This window comes from Corythoichthys intestinalis, chromosome 3 (assembly GCF_030265065.1).
Source record: "Corythoichthys intestinalis isolate RoL2023-P3 chromosome 3, ASM3026506v1, whole genome shotgun sequence".
Classification (NCBI taxonomy): Eukaryota; Metazoa; Chordata; class Actinopteri; order Syngnathiformes; family Syngnathidae; genus Corythoichthys; species Corythoichthys intestinalis.
The window spans coordinates 46,483,950-46,501,455 of NC_080397.1; the positions used below are offsets into that span (position 1 = coordinate 46,483,950).

General features: G+C 37.7%; 1 protein-coding gene across 1 annotated transcript in view; it reads left to right on the forward strand.

Moving 5' to 3' along the window:
- Positions 1 to 17,506, forward strand: part of pdlim2 (PDZ and LIM domain 2 (mystique)) — a 72,288-nt gene that overhangs the window by 12,244 nt on the left and 42,538 nt on the right. Inside the window, exons 2-5 of the mRNA XM_057831363.1 lie at positions 2,326 to 2,447; positions 7,589 to 7,740; positions 15,961 to 16,030; positions 16,927 to 17,063. Coding sequence (XP_057687346.1) covers positions 2,355 to 2,447; positions 7,589 to 7,740; positions 15,961 to 16,030; positions 16,927 to 17,063 — 452 coding nt within the window. The 5' untranslated portion in view covers positions 2,326 to 2,354. The remainder of the gene's footprint in view (positions 1 to 2,325; positions 2,448 to 7,588; positions 7,741 to 15,960; positions 16,031 to 16,926; positions 17,064 to 17,506) is intronic.

The following is a 17,506-nucleotide window of genomic DNA, read 5'->3' on the forward strand; positions in this document are numbered from 1 at the left end:
GAAGATAAACAGTACATCATATTCTCTGAAGCAGTAATGGAGTTTATGCGTTTGCCTCACTTCGAGTTCCTGAAAGTGTCGGGTTAAATAATTTATACAACACATGGTTAATGTGTATGTTACTGAGACATTATTGATGGAGAACACCCTTGATATGCGTTAGGATTTGATACATAAGATGAGACAAACTTGGACTGGAACAAAATTATAATATATATTTTGAGGAGCATACATATTGGGCTGTTATACACTGCTGGCCAATAGTATTGGCACCCCTGCAATTCTGTCAGATATTGCTCAATTTCTCCCAGAAAATGATTGAATTTACAAATGCATTGGTACTAATATCTTCATTCATTTTGCTTGGAATGAAAAAAAATATTGGCACCCTCAGCCTAACACTTGGTAGCACAACTTTTAGAAAAAATAACTGCGAACAACCGCTTCTGGTATCCATCAATGAGTTTCTTACAATGTTCTGCTGGAATTTTAGACCATTCTTCTTTGGCCAACGGCTCCAGATCTCTGAGATTTGAAAGGTGCCTTCTGCAATTTGCCATTTTCCAGATCCCTCCACAGGTGTTCTATGGGATTCAGGTCTGGACTCATTGCTGGCCATTTTACAAGTCTCCAGTCTTCTCTCAAACCATTTTCTAGTGCTTTTTGAAGTGTGTTTTGGGTCATTGTCCTGTCGGAAGACCCATGACCTCTGAGGGAGACGCAGCTTTCTCACACTGGGCCCTACATTATACTGCAAAATTTGTTGGTAATCTTCAGACTTCATAATGCCATGCACACGGTCAAGCAGTCCAGTGCCAGAGGTAGCAAAGCAACCCCAAAATATCAGGGAACCTCTGCCATGTTTGACTGTGGGGACAGTGTTCTTTTCTTTAAAGGCCTCGTTTTTTCCCTCTAAACTCTATGGTGATTGTCCCAAAAAGGTCTTCTTTTGTCTCGTCTGACCAGAGAACATTCTTCCAAAACGTTTTTGGCTTTCTTGAATAAGTTTTGGCAAACTCCAGCCTGGCTTTTTTATGTCTCTGGGTCAGAAGTGGGGTCTTCTTGGGTATCCTACCATAGAATCCCTTTTCATTCATACGCCGACAGGTAGTAAGGGTTGACACTGTTGTACCCTTGGACAGCAGGACAGCTTGAATTTATTTGGATGTTAGTCGAGGTTCTTTATCCACCATCCACACAATTTTTCGTTGAAATTTCTCGTCAATTTTTCTTTTCGTCCACATCTAGGGAGCTTAGCCACAATGCAATGGGCTCTACACTTATTGATGACACTGCGCATGGTAGACAGAGGAACATTCAGGCTTTGGAGATGGACTTGTGGTCTTGAGACTGTCCATGTTTCCTCACAATTTTGCTTCTCAAGTCCTCAGATAGTTCTTTGGTCTTCTTTTTTTCTTTCCCCATGCTCAATGTGGTACACACAATGACACGGGACAGTGGTTGAGTCAACTTTAATCCATTTTAACTGGCTGCAAGTGTGATTTAGTTATTGCCACCACATGTTATGTGCTACAGGTAAGCAACAGGTGCTGTTAATTACACAAATTAGAGAAGTATCACATGATTTTTCAAAGGGTGCCAATACTTTGGTCTGGCCCATTTTTGGAGTTTTTTGTACAAGGATAATGATTTTTTTCCCCCCTATTCTCTTCTGTGTTTTTTCATTGCAAGCAAAATAAATGAAGATATTTCTACCAAAGCATTTGTAATTGCAATCATTTTGTGGGAGAAATTGAGCATTATCTGACAGAATTGCAGGGGTGCCAATACTTTTGGCCGGCAGCGTAAGGAAATTAACTTACCCGTGTCCCTTAAATTAAAATGTATTACTATTTTTTATTTATCTTTGCAAAGTGTACCTATTCGTACTGTATAAACCAGCCTACCACACAACATGCCCGCAAATGCAACCTCAGGTCAATAAAGTTACAGGGCTACTGTATATTAAATTTAACGCACTCCAGTCCTTTGACAACATGCAGTTATTTTCCTTGTCTCAAATGTCCATTCAGATTTATTGAAACAATTTGCCTTTGCAGGTGCTTGAATAATGTTAGTCATGTGTTCCTAGTTCAATTCTAGATTCCTACCATTCCTGTTTGATGTGGTTATGCAGTTCATGTCAAAGTGATTTAAGTCTAGTGAAACTGAAAGTGGTAGATGAAAGCGCATTTCTATGTTCGGTGTCTTCACTTTGATTTTTATTGTCAAGTCATATAATCTGATATTCACTGTTAAAACATTTAAGTACATATGCATCTGTGTCTCTGACATTTGCTAAAATTGTCTTTGTTTTGATTATAGGTTCTCAAGCGTGTGTGCCAGCCTGATCAATGGCACTGACTGTAAGCCTGATCGGTCCATCGCCATGGGGCTTCAGAATAGTTGGAGGAAGGGACTTCAAAAAGGCCATAACAGTATCTAAGGTATTTGTCCAGACCCGCCCTGCTGTTGAACCTCTTCTTGCGTTATCAAATCGTATCCTCTGTTTTTGTCAAAACACAGACTGTAATAGAATGCCATGTAAAGTCAATTTCCTCCTCACTACGTCCCTTTTCTTGTCTTTGTTTGCATCCACAGGCTGCCTCATACCTATTTCCTTGCATGCCAAACCCATTAGAACAGAATGGAAGTAGATTACATTAGAAGGAAACCACTGATTACAGTTACAGTGGAAGTTGAGGTGGAAGGGTAGGTGTTCCTGGTCTGAAGAGCATAGCTGAATATGTTTAAGTATGGATTCGCTTTTCGCCCCTCAATAACATGCACGTACCGCATATAACAGTAGTTTTTACATAAATCTGGTGTTTTGCATATCTGCCCCCCAGTGTTTAGACTGCTCTGCACACTGCGTATCCTGCGCCCACGTCATTGTCTTTATTCACAAACCCTGCAGCTCTTTAGCACACAGAGTATAAATTTGTTAGAAACTTGTGGCAGAAGCGATGCTTACAATGCTCGGAGTTTCAATCCCCCTTGACTCCCAAAACATTTATTTGCCCTCTTGGAAAGTTGTGTGTGGCTTTACATAAATATTGTGCTCTAGGTCTGATTTTGTTCCCACTGACCAGTCGTCAACAACACCAATGTTTTCTCTTGTCTGAAATATCAAACATTTTCTCTGAAGTCTTAAACAGAATTGTGGTGAGAAATGCATTCAGGAAATGATTGGTAATGACCAGTCTGATTAATGGCCGACATTACTACAGTGGTGTGAAAAAGTATCTGAACCTTTTGGAATTTCTCACATTTCTGCATTAAATCTCCATAAAATGTAATCTGATCTTTGTTAAAATCACACAGATGAAAAAACTGTCTGCTTTAACTAAAACCACCCAAACATATATAGGTTTTCATATTTTAATGAGGATAGTACGCAAACAATGACAGAAGAGGGGAAAAATAACTAGGTAAACCATCACATTTAATATTTTGTGCCCCCCTCCCTTTGGCAGCAATAACTTCAACCAGACACTTCCTGTAGCTGCAGATCAGTCTGGCACATCGATCAGGACTAATCTTGGCCCATTCTTCTCTATAAAACTGCTGTAGTTAAGTCAGATTCCTGGATGTCTGTCATGAATCGCCATCTTGATGTCATGCCACAGCATCTCAATGGTATTCAAGTCTGGACTTTGACTTGGCCACTCCAGAAAGTGTATTTTGTTCTTTTGAAACCATTCTGAAGTCGATTTACTTCTGTGTTTTGGATCATTGTCTTGTTGCAGCATCCATTGTCATTTTAGCTTCAACTGTCTGACAGACGCTCTCAAGTTTTCCTGCAAAACATCCTGATAAACTTATGAATTCATTCTTTCATTAATGATTTCAAGTTGTCCAGGCCCTGAGGCAGCAAAACATCCCCAAATAATTGATGCTCTCCCCACCTTGCTTCACGGTGGGGATGAGGCGTTAATGTTGGTGAGCTGTTCCATTTTTTTCCTCCACACATAACATTGTGTGTTACTCCCAAATAATTCAACTTTGGTTTCATCAGTCCACAAAATATTTTGTCAAAACTTCTGTGGAGTGTCCAAGTGCCTTTTTGCAAACATTAAACCAGCAACAATGTTTTTTTTTAGACAGCAGTGGCTTCCTCCGTGGAGTCCTCCCATGAACCACCATTCTTGGCCATAGCTTTACATATATTTGATGTGTGCACAGAGATATTGGACTGTGCCAGGAATTTATGTAAGTCTTTAGCAGACACTCTAGGGTTCATTTTTGCCTTTCTGAGTATTCTGTGCTGAACTCTTGGTGTCATCGAAGATAGACTGCCACCCCTTGTGAGAGAAGCAACGGTGCCAAACTCTCTCCATTTGTAGACAACTTCTCTGACTGTTGATTGATGAACATCCAGACTTTTAGAGATGGTTTTGTAGCCTTTCCCAGCTTTATACAAATCAACAATCCTTGATCGCAGGTCTCCAGACAGCTGTTTTGACTGAGCCATGATGCACATCAAACAATGCTTCTCATCAGGGCAATTCTTACGAGGTGTGTGTTTAATAGTGAGCAGGGCAGCTTTAAACAACTTATCAGTGATTTGGCATACACCTGACTTAAATTGTTTGGTAAAGATTGGTTTCAACTGCTCTTTAAGTCTCCTTAGGAAGAGAGTTCACTTATTTTTCCCCCTTCTGTCATTGTTTGCATGCTATCGTCGTTAAAATATGAAAACCTATAAATGTTTGGGTGGCTTTAGTTAAAGCAGACACTGTTTTTACATCTGTGTGATTTTGACAAAGATCTGATCACATTTGATGGCGATTTTATGCAGAAATGTGACAAATTCCAAAAGGTTCAGATACTTTTTCATACCACACTACACAACCCCATCTGTAGTCTAGAAGCCATCAGGCTCAGGTGGTTAATCTGCTGTCACTTGACATTGTCGTGGATGCACTGTTTTTATTCATCTTGGCCTGAGTAATAGTGATTTCTTGTTTCACATGGGCAAAGACTTGAGAAAAGATCATCCAAGTTGCATTTAGTTTATGTTAATCTAACCTTGTTCTGATCAGAAAAAGGCACCCGCCTTTGTGGGTCACCACAGCAACACTTAATTGCCTTTTTAAAGAGTCATAGGCATGGCCCCTCTGCCCTCTTACTTGGCTAAGGTGACTGGCATTCTCTCTGCATACAGACGTTTTTCTCTAGAGACTGAAAGCTCACACTGTCCAACCCTGTTATAGTGTTTTGCATTCTTTGTTGTCCTTCATCTCTTTATTCATAGTTGTGAGCTTGAAAGTCGGTCTTATAATAAGCACATTTCGCTGAAAATGGCAGTCCACAAGTTTTATAAGTTGTGTAATTAAGCCAGTGATTTTCGCTTTTGTATTAAAGTGTGTGGGTGTGCACGGGTATGGGAGTCTTGAAAACAGAAACCAGAGTTTGCTCCCTTCAAAGTAGAATTTTCACTGATGTGGTGCCTTGACATTGGCTTCGACATACTATATGACAGTATGAGTTTTGTCGCAAAGGTCAAACCATAAAGTCTGCTGCACTAGGAACATCTCCCAATGTCTATTAATTCAATCACTACCAAACATGTCACTAGACATATCAGTCTTTCAAGCGCCACAGAATATTGTAATCTATGGCTATATGAACACAGAACTCACTGAAGAAAGATTAGGATCCCAGCTTTCATCATTAAAAAAAAAGAAAAGTTTTAGTCTTTTTACAGTCTTTAGGTATGAGCAGCTGAACATCATATTGTTTATACGTCTTTGGTAGTGAATGAATTGCCCTTTTTCATGTACGCTAATACTGCAGATGTCATCTCTACAGTTGGTATAACAGACTGTTGGATCAGGCACATGTATTTTATAACCATTACATAATCTGGTAGCCTTTGAGTTAGGGCTGCAACTAACAATTATTATTATTTTTTTTATAATGGACTAATCAGACGATTAATAAAATAATTAATCAGGTAAATGTCACTTTTTTCAATTACTTTCCCAATTTAACTTGAAGTTTTTTAGGCATGTTGACATTAAAAATGAAGACAAAATGGATGACTTTCGTTCAAAAATATTTTATTACACCTTTCTGACCAACCGGAGTCTACAACAGTACTGTCTAAAGTACATATAACTTATTAGTTTTTAATATACGTTCTGACTATGAGACATAAATAAAATTTCTCTGTAGAAAACTCAGACAAAATTCCGGTTCATTATATATATATATAAAAAAGTGCTTCTGATTTTTTTCTTGTGGGTAAAGCGCTGATATAAATTGTGTCAATGACTCATTTATTTTAAACAAACTAAACAACAAAATCGAATAAGTAGGAGGCAGACTGTAATGAATCACTTTTCTTCATCAAACAGTTATTCATAAATACAATCCAAATCCAATTTCAAAGCACACTCTCTTGTATGGCAGTTTACAGTTTAAATGGGAGTTTGTGTTGAAAGGAGACTCCAAGCTGTTAAATGAATGGGTTTATGTGTGTGGTTTCTTTCGAAAAAGAAATGAGACAACTTTACTATCTAACAATAACTCAAGTGCTAATATGCTTCTCCAAAACATAATACAAACGGACACTTAAGAGGCTGATTTGCATAATCGCCAATTAGCTAAGTAGTAATGTCTCATCAACGAAGAATACAAACAGTACGATCATCGGTGGCGGAGGCACACTGGATCTAACAACACACCAGACTCAAGACAATCTAAGTCTCGTGTAAATATTATCATTCAGCAACTAAACCTGAGTATAGCAGTGAACTCTCTCTCTCTCACTGTCACTCTCTCACTCCCTCTCTTTTTTTTTCTTCTCTCTAATCAGTGGTGCACACGCAGCCTCACATGACACACAAATCAGGACCCAAACGGGACTGCTTATAGTTGCCGGCAAAAATCGATTATCAAATTAGTTGGCAGCTAATTTATTAATCGATTAGTTGTTGCAGCCTTTATTTGAGTACATTTGGCATTTTAATTCGTTTCTATTTTTTAGCTGTCTACTTTTATGCACTTTCTAATTGTATTTTTGGTGTATTTTTGCACCTAAAATCCTTTGGTTTAATCCAAAATTGACAGTGTACTTTATAATCCCGTGTGCCTTTAGTATATGAATTCTGGTTGTGGTTAATGACATCGAAGCACATTTGTTTTTTTGGAGCATAATTGTCTTTTACCGCTTCAGTAAAGTATTCAAGACAGATATTTATCATTCATCAAACCCACAAAAAATAAATAAAACATTAATATCGTTGTTAATAGTTAAAGAACAAACGCTGTACAATGATGCACTATTGCGCCTTGTAATTAGGTGCTCCTTATGTACGTATGGAAACTTATTTTTTGATGCGCCTTATAATCCAGTGCGCTTTATAGTCCAAATAAATATGATAATGGTCGAAAGATGGATAAGGAGTATGAAAGGTTATGGAAGCTACTCCACTTCAACCCCCAATCCCACATCTGTCTTTTATAAATTTGCTGATGCTAGATTTCTATTATTAACAAATTGTCTGTGCAGCTGCTTGTTTCAAAAAAAGTTTGAGTAGGGCGTGCATATATCTTAATTCTTTCTTTATTTTATCAACAGGTCAACGGAGGCAGCAAAGCAGATAAAGCAGCTCTCCAACCAGGTGATGTCATCTTGGCCATCAATGGGGAAAATACTGCTGACATGCTAAATGCAGAGGCCCAGAACAAAATCAAGAACTCCAAGAACCAGCTGGATCTGATGGTGGAGAGGTATGCACCATGAATCAAAGGATTATGATCTGCACATTCCTGTGGTTGAATTTAGAATTTAAAGTACATGGATAATGCATACTCCGTTTTTTTCAGTGGATACATTTTATTCCGACACTATAGTTAGTGCCGCTTCTTGTCTTCTTCAAAACTGTTTTGTGTTTTAGTTATATAAACACTGCACAAGCATAACAAGTGATTGCAATCAGGGGAAATACCAGTTTGAATTGGAGCCACATTGTTGTTTTTCTCTGCTTCTCCACCAAACGTGTTTGGAAACCTAAAGAGATTTCCTTTCAGTAAGGTCCGCTCCTGGCTAGAAATGTATTGAAAGGTCGTCCTTTAATTTGCGTTACTTGTCACAGTCTCCCCCATACTACTGTGTCATCACTTTGCAGTCTGACATTCAAATGCTGTCATGCACATGTGCTTTCATGTTTACAGCTTGGATGTCCAATGTCCAAGTGAGTACATTTCACCCCACCGTCTTCATGTCTCCTATAGACCCTAGTCACGTGACGTCACAGCCACGCCCCCGCGCCATGTTGTCCGTATACTCGTCATGTTAATGCATTAGCGCTTCGTAAATTCCTCCTATTATGGCGTGTTTTTCTGCTCGTTAACATTAATAATCAAAATGGTGAAGTCGTGTGGCGGTCGGTTGCAAAAACAGAAAAGATAGACGGAGAGACTTGAAGTCTTACCGTATTCCGAGAGACCCGGAGAGGAGACCGAGATTGACTGCTGCAATTCGACGAGAAAACTGGGCTCCAAACGACTACCACAGATTATGTAGTAGTCATTTTATATCTGGTAAGATGCATTTAATATATATTTAGAGGGTTTGGGGCTGACAACCACAATTAAGATCATTGCTAGGCTAATCGCCGACAACATACACTCAGACGTTGTGAATGAACTACCTTAAAATATATAAATATAAGGGGATAATCAGACAGTTCTCATACAATTAATTTACAATTTCACTATTGAGGTCAAAAGCCAAAAAATAAATTCAACTAGGGACAATCTGGAGTAGTGCTATCGCACTTCATATTTATTACATATTATAAATGTATGTAGTGAGAGTGCTATCGCTATGATAGTGTACAGCTGCTATAACTGTATACTATAACACAGGGGTCTCATTCCTGCACTTGGGTAGCCTGTGAGTCTGTTTGAAAATAGTTCACCAGTTCCCTTTAAACATGTAGTTGAACGTGATGTCATATCAAACAATTTTCTTCTGTCACCAAAATTGAAGGGGTACTTCACAGTACACTATAAGTAATTGGACGCATTAATACGGATGTGCCGATTGCATATTTTTGCACTCGAGTCACCTGATTTTGAGAATCTGCTGATACAGAGTCCCGATCCGATACCGGAAAAAAGTTTTTTTTTAATTATTTTTTTAAATTTTATTTTTATTTTTTTTATTTGAACAAATGTTCCAAACATGTTACAGTACTGAAATTTTTATACAGTACTTCCTCTTCCGATTTTTCCAGGAGTGTTGCGGAGTATAAAACATACGTGGAGTTTTGTCGACTTAAAGAATTAATTGAAGCCAAAAAAGAACCACAGTTTTTTGGGACACTTTGGACATTGTCGTTTTATTAAAATGGATAAACTCCATACAGGACTTGAATAACAGTAATAACTAGGGTTGTTCCGATCATGGTTTTTTGCTCCCGATCGTTTTAGTTTGAGTAGCTGCCGATCCGGATATTCCCGATCCGATTGCTTTTTTTTTGCTCCCGATTCAATTCTAATCATTCCCGATAATTTTTTCCGATCATATACATTTTGGCAATGCATTAAGAAAAAAATGAATAAAACTCGGACGAATATATACATTCAACATACAGTACATAAGTACTGTATTTGTTTATTATGACAATAAATCCTCAAGATGGCATTTACATTATTAACATTCTTTCTGTGAGAGGGATCCACGGATAGAAAGACTTGTGACTTTGTATATTGTGACTAAATATTGCTATCTAGTGTATTTGTTGAGCTTTCAGTAAACGATACTGTAGCCATTTAACTTCTGCCCAAATGCATGATGGGAAGTGCAACCATGACTGTGCGTCGTGGTACCAATTGATATATCTTCTCTGCGTTGGGAAATAACATAGAGTGTTAAGAAAAAGATCATCTACTACCTTCCTCCCCACATTGTTTCCCATGATTATTCTAATCGTTGGGAGAGGGATTTTAAGGCTTTAGCCATTTAAAAAAAGGCTCCAAAGGCTGCCAAAATTCACTCTACTCATATTACGCTGCCTTTTAGCTCTATATACTGTATGGGTAAAACGGTGCCATTATAGAATGAACACGACAATGCGTGAGCGGGTCGTGCAGCGCATGCGTTAATTGCGTTAAATATTGTAACGTGATAAATGTAAAAAATATTAATTCTCGCCGTAAACGCGATAAATTTGATAACCCTACCTTAAGCTTAAACTAAAGACTCTGGAAGAGTGTAACACATTATGTCTGTAACGTTAAATACAATTATAAAACGATCTAAATATTAAAAAAAGGCATGTCTGATATTTTTTCGCCGATTCCGATACTTTTAAAATGACGTGATCGGACCCGGTCGATCGGCATCTCTAGTAATAAGTTATATATCATCCTTCGAGTAAAACATTGCCTTTTTTACGTTCAGTACGTATGTTACTTTATACAACAGGATTTTTTTTTTTTTTTTTTTTGATGGGTGGGCCATGTTTTAAAACCTCGTAGATAACTACATCACCAAAACACGGAAATCAAGCAAATCAGTGCAGCGCAATGGCTCAGCCCAGGGGATACAATTTTTGACAGGGGGATAACTACATTGGCATGATACCATGGTACCATATTCAGTGGATGACGATCTTGGCGAAAAGTATTGTTGTCCTAAGTAGCATGATTTAGAATTCCCCTCAAGAATGATGGGAAACAAAAAAACGCTCATTTTCAACTTATTATTATAAACATTCTTGTAAGTTATTTTTTTTGCTAACACTGCGTTTCGGAGTCATCGACATGCTGTGCCACTAAAGTCAACTCTGCCTATATATGAAACTTATATATTTTTCTTGGCAATGCAATTGTATTTCTGGATTTTTTTGTTGCTTTTAGCCCTCAAAAAGTAAAAAAAAAATAAAATAAAAAATAAAAATAATTAAAAAAATATATATATATATATATATAAATTAGGCCTGAATGATGTTGGGAAAAATTAACATTGAGGATATACTGTATATTGCCAAGGCTGTACACTTACTTTTTGCATTGGTGTGCCTAACTTTTTTCTTAAGGTGCACCAAGACAAAATGTAGGCTTACGCCCATTTTTTATTGCATCACCTTTAACGCCATACTTTTAATCACTCTCCATAACATTCATATAATTCATATGAGTGGGTCCAATTAAATTCACTCATGCTATGACGCTCACGCTGCAGAGAACAGCCTCTAGACAACGCAGATTGACTAAACGATGATTAACACATTTGTGCCTTTGATCATAGATCTACAGAGCTTTCACTTGCCAGATCAAAGCTACAAATCTGTCACTCATTGTAAACTCAGCTGCCTGCTGACCAAAAAAGCATCAGGAAGAAGAGTGAGGGGCTGTGCGAGCATGAAGCAGAAAAACGGAAATGTATTTTTAAAATTAAAAACCCGATCCTTTTCACCCGATTCCGATCCTCAGAAAAAATTTCCGATCATGTGATCAGATCGGGACATTCCTACGCATTACTGTTAAGGCATTAGCCGATAAGATTATTCAATTGAAATTCTATGTTTACACCCTTTCAAATGTAAACACGGACATGTTAAACCTCACTTTCAACACAACTACAAGTGGTAACAGAGTCATTGGAATTCCATGCAATTAATATCTGAAGGCAGTGAAATAAAAATTCCTAACATCTTAAACAGTGACTTTGTAGCCGTTTCTACTGTATCTATTTGAGATTTGTTTTGATTTTCATTGCCTGCAGCTAAGTTTTTTACATCACTCTCCTAAACATGCCATCCAATGAACTTTAGTGTTTGGCTTTATTAAAAATAAATAAAATAGTGAAATATAGCCATCACAATGTTATCATCGATTAAGAATAACAGTGGTGCTGTATAACTTTTGGGATTTAAAAATTTTTTTTATAGAGGCTGTTACCCTCATTTGATAGTGTTTGCTATTCCAAGGGTGTGCTCACATGCAAATTTTTAAATGATGTATTGTTTGCGAAAAATTCTGGTAGTTCTGGTTGTGTTGCAATAACTGTGGATGATTAAAATGTGTTGCTTTTTTTGCGTAATGTGAGAATATACTGATTTGCTTGGGTGTGGAATTGTTTCCCCTTGGCATGTGCCGGTATGAGATTCTGACAGTATGATAACCTTAAGCAAAAATATCACGGGTTCACGGAATCACGGGTATCACGGATTGCAATTACAGCTCTAAAATGTGTTACTTGGAGATGTGCGGGGTAGAAAAAAATAAACTTTTTTCCATTGAAGGGTGTTTTATCAAAACATATTAGGAAATTGGAACATGAGTGTGTTAAGTTAAAATAAATTTTTAAAAACAACAACTGAAATTTTCTAAATAAAATTAAAATAAATGCAGTCCTCTAGATGAGCGTAAACCTAGAGCTACAGGTCAACATTATTACCATCAGAACAAAAATAATTATTTTCTATAAAAAGCACATGTGTATGACTTGTGTATCATGTGTACATTATACACACACTCTTTCCCAACACACAGTTGCTAGAGAGAAAAAAACACCACGCTTAACCACCGCTAGACACACTAAACACGCTGGAGTTAACTCTCGTAGCTGGTGGTAAACGTTGATGATAGTGTTTACTAGGGTTGTTCCGATCATGTTTTTTTGCTCCCGATCGTTTTAGTTTGAGTATCTGCCGATCCCGATATTTCCCGATCCTATTGCTTTTTTTTTTTTTTTGCTCCCGATTCAATTCCAATCATTCCCGATAATTTTTCCCGATCATATACATTTTGGCAATGCATTAAGAAAAAAATGAATAAAACTCGGACGAATATATACATTCAACATACAGTACATAAGTACTGTATTTGTTTATTATGACAATAAATCCTCAAGATGGCATTTACATTATTAACATTCTTTCTGTGAGAGGGATCCACGGATAGAAAGACTTGTAATTCTTAAAGGATAAATGTGACTTTGTATATTGTGACTAAATATTGCCATCTAGTGTATTTGTTGAGCTTTCAGTAAATGATACTGTAGCCATTTAACTGTTCTGCCCAAATGCATGATGGGAAGTGCAACCATGACTGTGCGTAGTGGTACCAATTGATATATCTTCTCTGCGTTGGGAAGTAACATAGGGTGTTAAGATCAGTTACTACCTTTCTTCCCCCCCATTGCTTCCCACGATATTTCTAATTGTAGGGAGAGGGATTGTAAGGCTTTAGCCAATTAAAAAAAGGCTCCAAAGGCTGCCAAAATTCACTCTACTCATTTTACTCTGCCTTTTAGCTCTATGTATAGGTAAAACAGCGCCATCACAGATTGAACGCGACAATGCGTGAGTGGGTCGTGCAGCGCATGCGTTAATTGCGTTAACTATTTTAACGTGATAAATTTTTATAAAAATTACCGCCGTTAACGGGATAAATTTGTTAACCCTACCTTAAGCCTAAACTAAAGACTCTGGATGAGTGTAACATGTTATGTCTGTAACGTTAAATACAATTAGAAAATGATTTAATTAAAAAATATATATATGTTCAAAAAAGGCATGTCTGATATTTGTCCGATACTTTGACAATGACGTGATCGGACCCGATCGATCAGGACATCTCTAGTGTTTACTAACCTTTTATTTTGTATAAATGCGAAATCGTATTGGAGGTATTGCCTTCTCAGGAGCAACCCTCCACAAACATGTTTTATGTCTGTTTGCCCTTCTCCTCTAAGCCGCGGCTGCCTGTAACTTTTCTGTAGCCGAAGTATTCCCATATTAGCGATTTTGTTTTCTTCGATGGGGGGGGAAGTCCAGGAGTTTGACCTCCTCCAGCCGCGGTGTAGCACAGCTGACTCACTGACACTGAGCAACAACTGATGGGGGAGGGCTGAGCCTTGCAGCTGCAAGCAAAGGATTTCTCCCTGCATTTTTGGGACATAAAAAATAGCTAATACCGTAGGGACGGTATGACTGATATGTTTTCGGTTATGAAAACCTGACGTTTTCATACCACGGTATACCTTGAAACCGGTAATCATCACATGTCTAGTTTCCCATCCATTTTAATAATGAACAATTATTTTAGAGAGTGAGACGTAATCTTGCAATGCACACTTCTGAGGAATTTTGCTAAAGGCCAGTCCCTTGAAGATTGCTTTGAAGAACTTATCTGAGCAAGTTGAGTTCTGGTTGCTTTTTGTGGATAACATCTATATTGGAAAGTCATGGTCAGCATTTTTGTCAAAAGCACATTTATGTTTGTAATGGAGAGGTCAGTGTTTATAGACTCAGCTGATGTAATCACGAACCTGAAATGAATCTGATTGTCTCTTGACCCCACTTGTCACTTCACACCAACAAATGTAAAGGCTCAGGGGAGAAAATCAATAATTTTCCAACATGCAGTTCCCATTTCAAAGCAGTGACATTTTTTCCAATGCCTTCTGGAGAAATGTTTTTCAACTTCTGTGCTTCTTCCTTTCCTTGTCATCTCTTTCCTACACACACTGTATTGCAAGCCTAGGCAATGAAGAGGGGGTGTGTTTCTGCGTGATTTACCACAGGCATCCGGGCTTTCCTGTGTGCCTCATTACAGTACCTCAGGCTTGACCAAGAGCCAGTCATCCTCTGGCCCTGCAGCTAGGGGGGCACTGTGTGTTTGAATTGGCCACCAAATTGCCCATTTTTCCCCTTCAAATTCAATCATCAAATTGCTTGCAGAATGTGTTTTTATTCAAGTAAAGCAGAAGGGACTGCAGCAGTTGGAAAGAGAAGAGCCATCAGAGAAATATTTTTGAAAGCGACACGGTCACATGCCAGCAACTTTGCATGGACATTATGCAAAGCAGTCAGGAAAATTTCCATAGTTTAATTTTAAACAGTATCCCAGTCAGTAAAAGTTTACAGTGATCCCTCATTTTTTGCGGTTAATGGGGACCAGAACCCGCCGCGATAAGTGAAAAAACGCAAAATAGCCCTGCCATCCTAATAATGTTTTAAACATGTTATTGTCCACCCGAAGTATTTTTAAACAAGAATAAAGTAGAAAAATACTTGTCTTTATTAAATGCTTCATTGAGTGAGTCCACTCTAAACCACTCAAGCTGCTCACTTACACACAATGAGTTGCCACAGCAACAAGTTAAACGATGATTGACGCATGTGGGGCTTTGACTTTTCGGCTTCCCAGCATCTGTGGCAAGATCAAACCTTAAAGTCTGTCAATCATCGTTAAATTTAATCAGCAACTCCAGTGCACTACCTGACATACAAAGAGAAGCAGGAGGTAGAGTGAGACTACGTGATCGGCTCAGGACAGCTCATCTGTTTTTTTTTCGTTTTTTTTTAATTGAAAAAAATTAGCGATGGACTGAGGACGTGAAGTACCGAGGGATCACTGTATATTAAACTTAGTCACATTGTTTATATTATTTTACTTTTTTCCCCAGCATATCCACTTAAAACTTGACCTTGACCTTATATTCAAACCCAACTTTAAACAAATATAACACTAGGAAGACAAATTTTTGTTGCGTTGGTCTGACATCTGTTTTTAAATATTTTTTTGGATGAGGAATCCAAAAATTGTTCTCAATCGTGTGTTCTTTTAACTATCTCCCCTTTTCGAATATGAAAATGACTGTGATTAATACGGTACTTAACATATTTGCTTGCTTCATTTAAAGAATCAAATATGGACATAATGAAATTTGGAAGCAGGAAAAGACTGCATTGTTTTGTAACACGTTTTTACAAAGGGTATAGCTTGTTGTCTGCATGTAGCAGTAAGTTTAGTTGGTTGATTGTTGAGAAAAAAAAAAAACTTGACGTGATAGCCAGCGTAAAGCTAAGATCAGTTTTTGATTCTGCACAAAAAAATTTGTTTAAAGCAGCTGTCAGACATCGAACAACAGATTTTTTTCAAATTGTTTTCTGGTGCCAATGTTAATCCTGTGGGTTTCTGTCTTTCTAGGATTGAAATTTCTAGCCCTCGGCAGACAAATGGCATCACCACCCCAGAACAACTTACTGGGCGTTTTCAGGTCAGACTTGTTTTTTTAATCATTCATTTTTATCCTTACTTCTGTCATCTTTTTATCCGGGATTTTTATTTAATAGACTTTACTATCAGTTGACGGCAAACTGGGTCCTGGGCCCCTCCGTAATGGGGCCTATTTTCAAAAACAAAAATCAAAGTCGTTCCCGATTAATTATTTTTTATACAAGTATAATTAAACTTAAAATGGCTGTAAAATTCTCAGATTTTACGCTAGATGCACAAAAATCACCAGATGCAGAGATAATCACGTATATTTTCAGGATGAATAGCAAAATTTAACAAAGTTTTCGCCCGAAACTTTTTTTTTTTTTTTTTAATTTGGTGCAATTTTGACACAAGTTTTCAACAGTTAATAAATCACTCAATTTTCACTTCAGAAACTTAATACTTGACGAAAGCATGCAGAACCATCTTACTTTTATTTAATTTTATTTACAACTTATTTAGGTTGAAATACTGATGTCGCTATAGCCTCAACACAACTTGCCAGCTATGTGGCCCTCGTCGTAGATTAAAATGTTACATAAAATAGAACGCGTAAAAGCCGATTTTTAATTTTTTTATTTTCTATTTTTTGGTATGGACGCAGAAATGTCTGAACTACTATTTTTTTGCTCCAAAAAACGGACAGTTGGCCGAAAATTACCAGATTTTTTTAAATGTAAAGTTAACGCTATTGCGTATGGATACCAAATTCAACATGGCGGTCATCACAAAACAAAGACTCCGCCTGGCCCGGCCCTCTGCGGGAAGCCGTGGCGCAATGTCTGTAAGAGCTGTCTCGTCAACCGATAGTGAAGTCTATGTTATTACCCATTTAATTTATGTAAAACCTAGATGCAAAGATTAAGTAATTTGTAACAATTGAATGCTTTGTAGGAAGCAGTTATAGGAAGTCGAGATGAAAACCAGAACTACAGAGAGTACAGCATATCCAGCCCTGCATCTCTGTCACCTGTGCCGTATTCACCACTACCGCCTGCCAGTCCTGATGGAAAGACCAACACCAACAAGAGGTAGTCGATCCATGTGATCTTAAGTTTTTAATGTTCACATTCATATCCTGGAGCAAAATTAAAACCACAGGATCCCAGTCAAAAATTGCAAACAATCATATTTCTTCTCGTTATTCTAAAAGAATGTTGTTCTTGGATCTATTTGAAGCTCCTTTAGCGGCATCCATCTGAGAGTCGTTGAGTCTTTGTGAAAAGTGTTCTGTTTGACAAGTTGAATACGATTAAAAGTGGACAAAGTGCTCTCTTGACGCTGCAGCATCCAGTGTCAGTAGGTATGACAATAACAAAGTGGACCCACAAGCTTTTACGGTAGTAACAAAGGATATGCATAGGATATCACATTCCACCATTTGCATGCACTTCAACAAAAGCAGAATGTGGAACATTCGCCACACTTATTGTATGCTTCTCATTTGTTGACTCTCTACAACAACTTTGCAGGC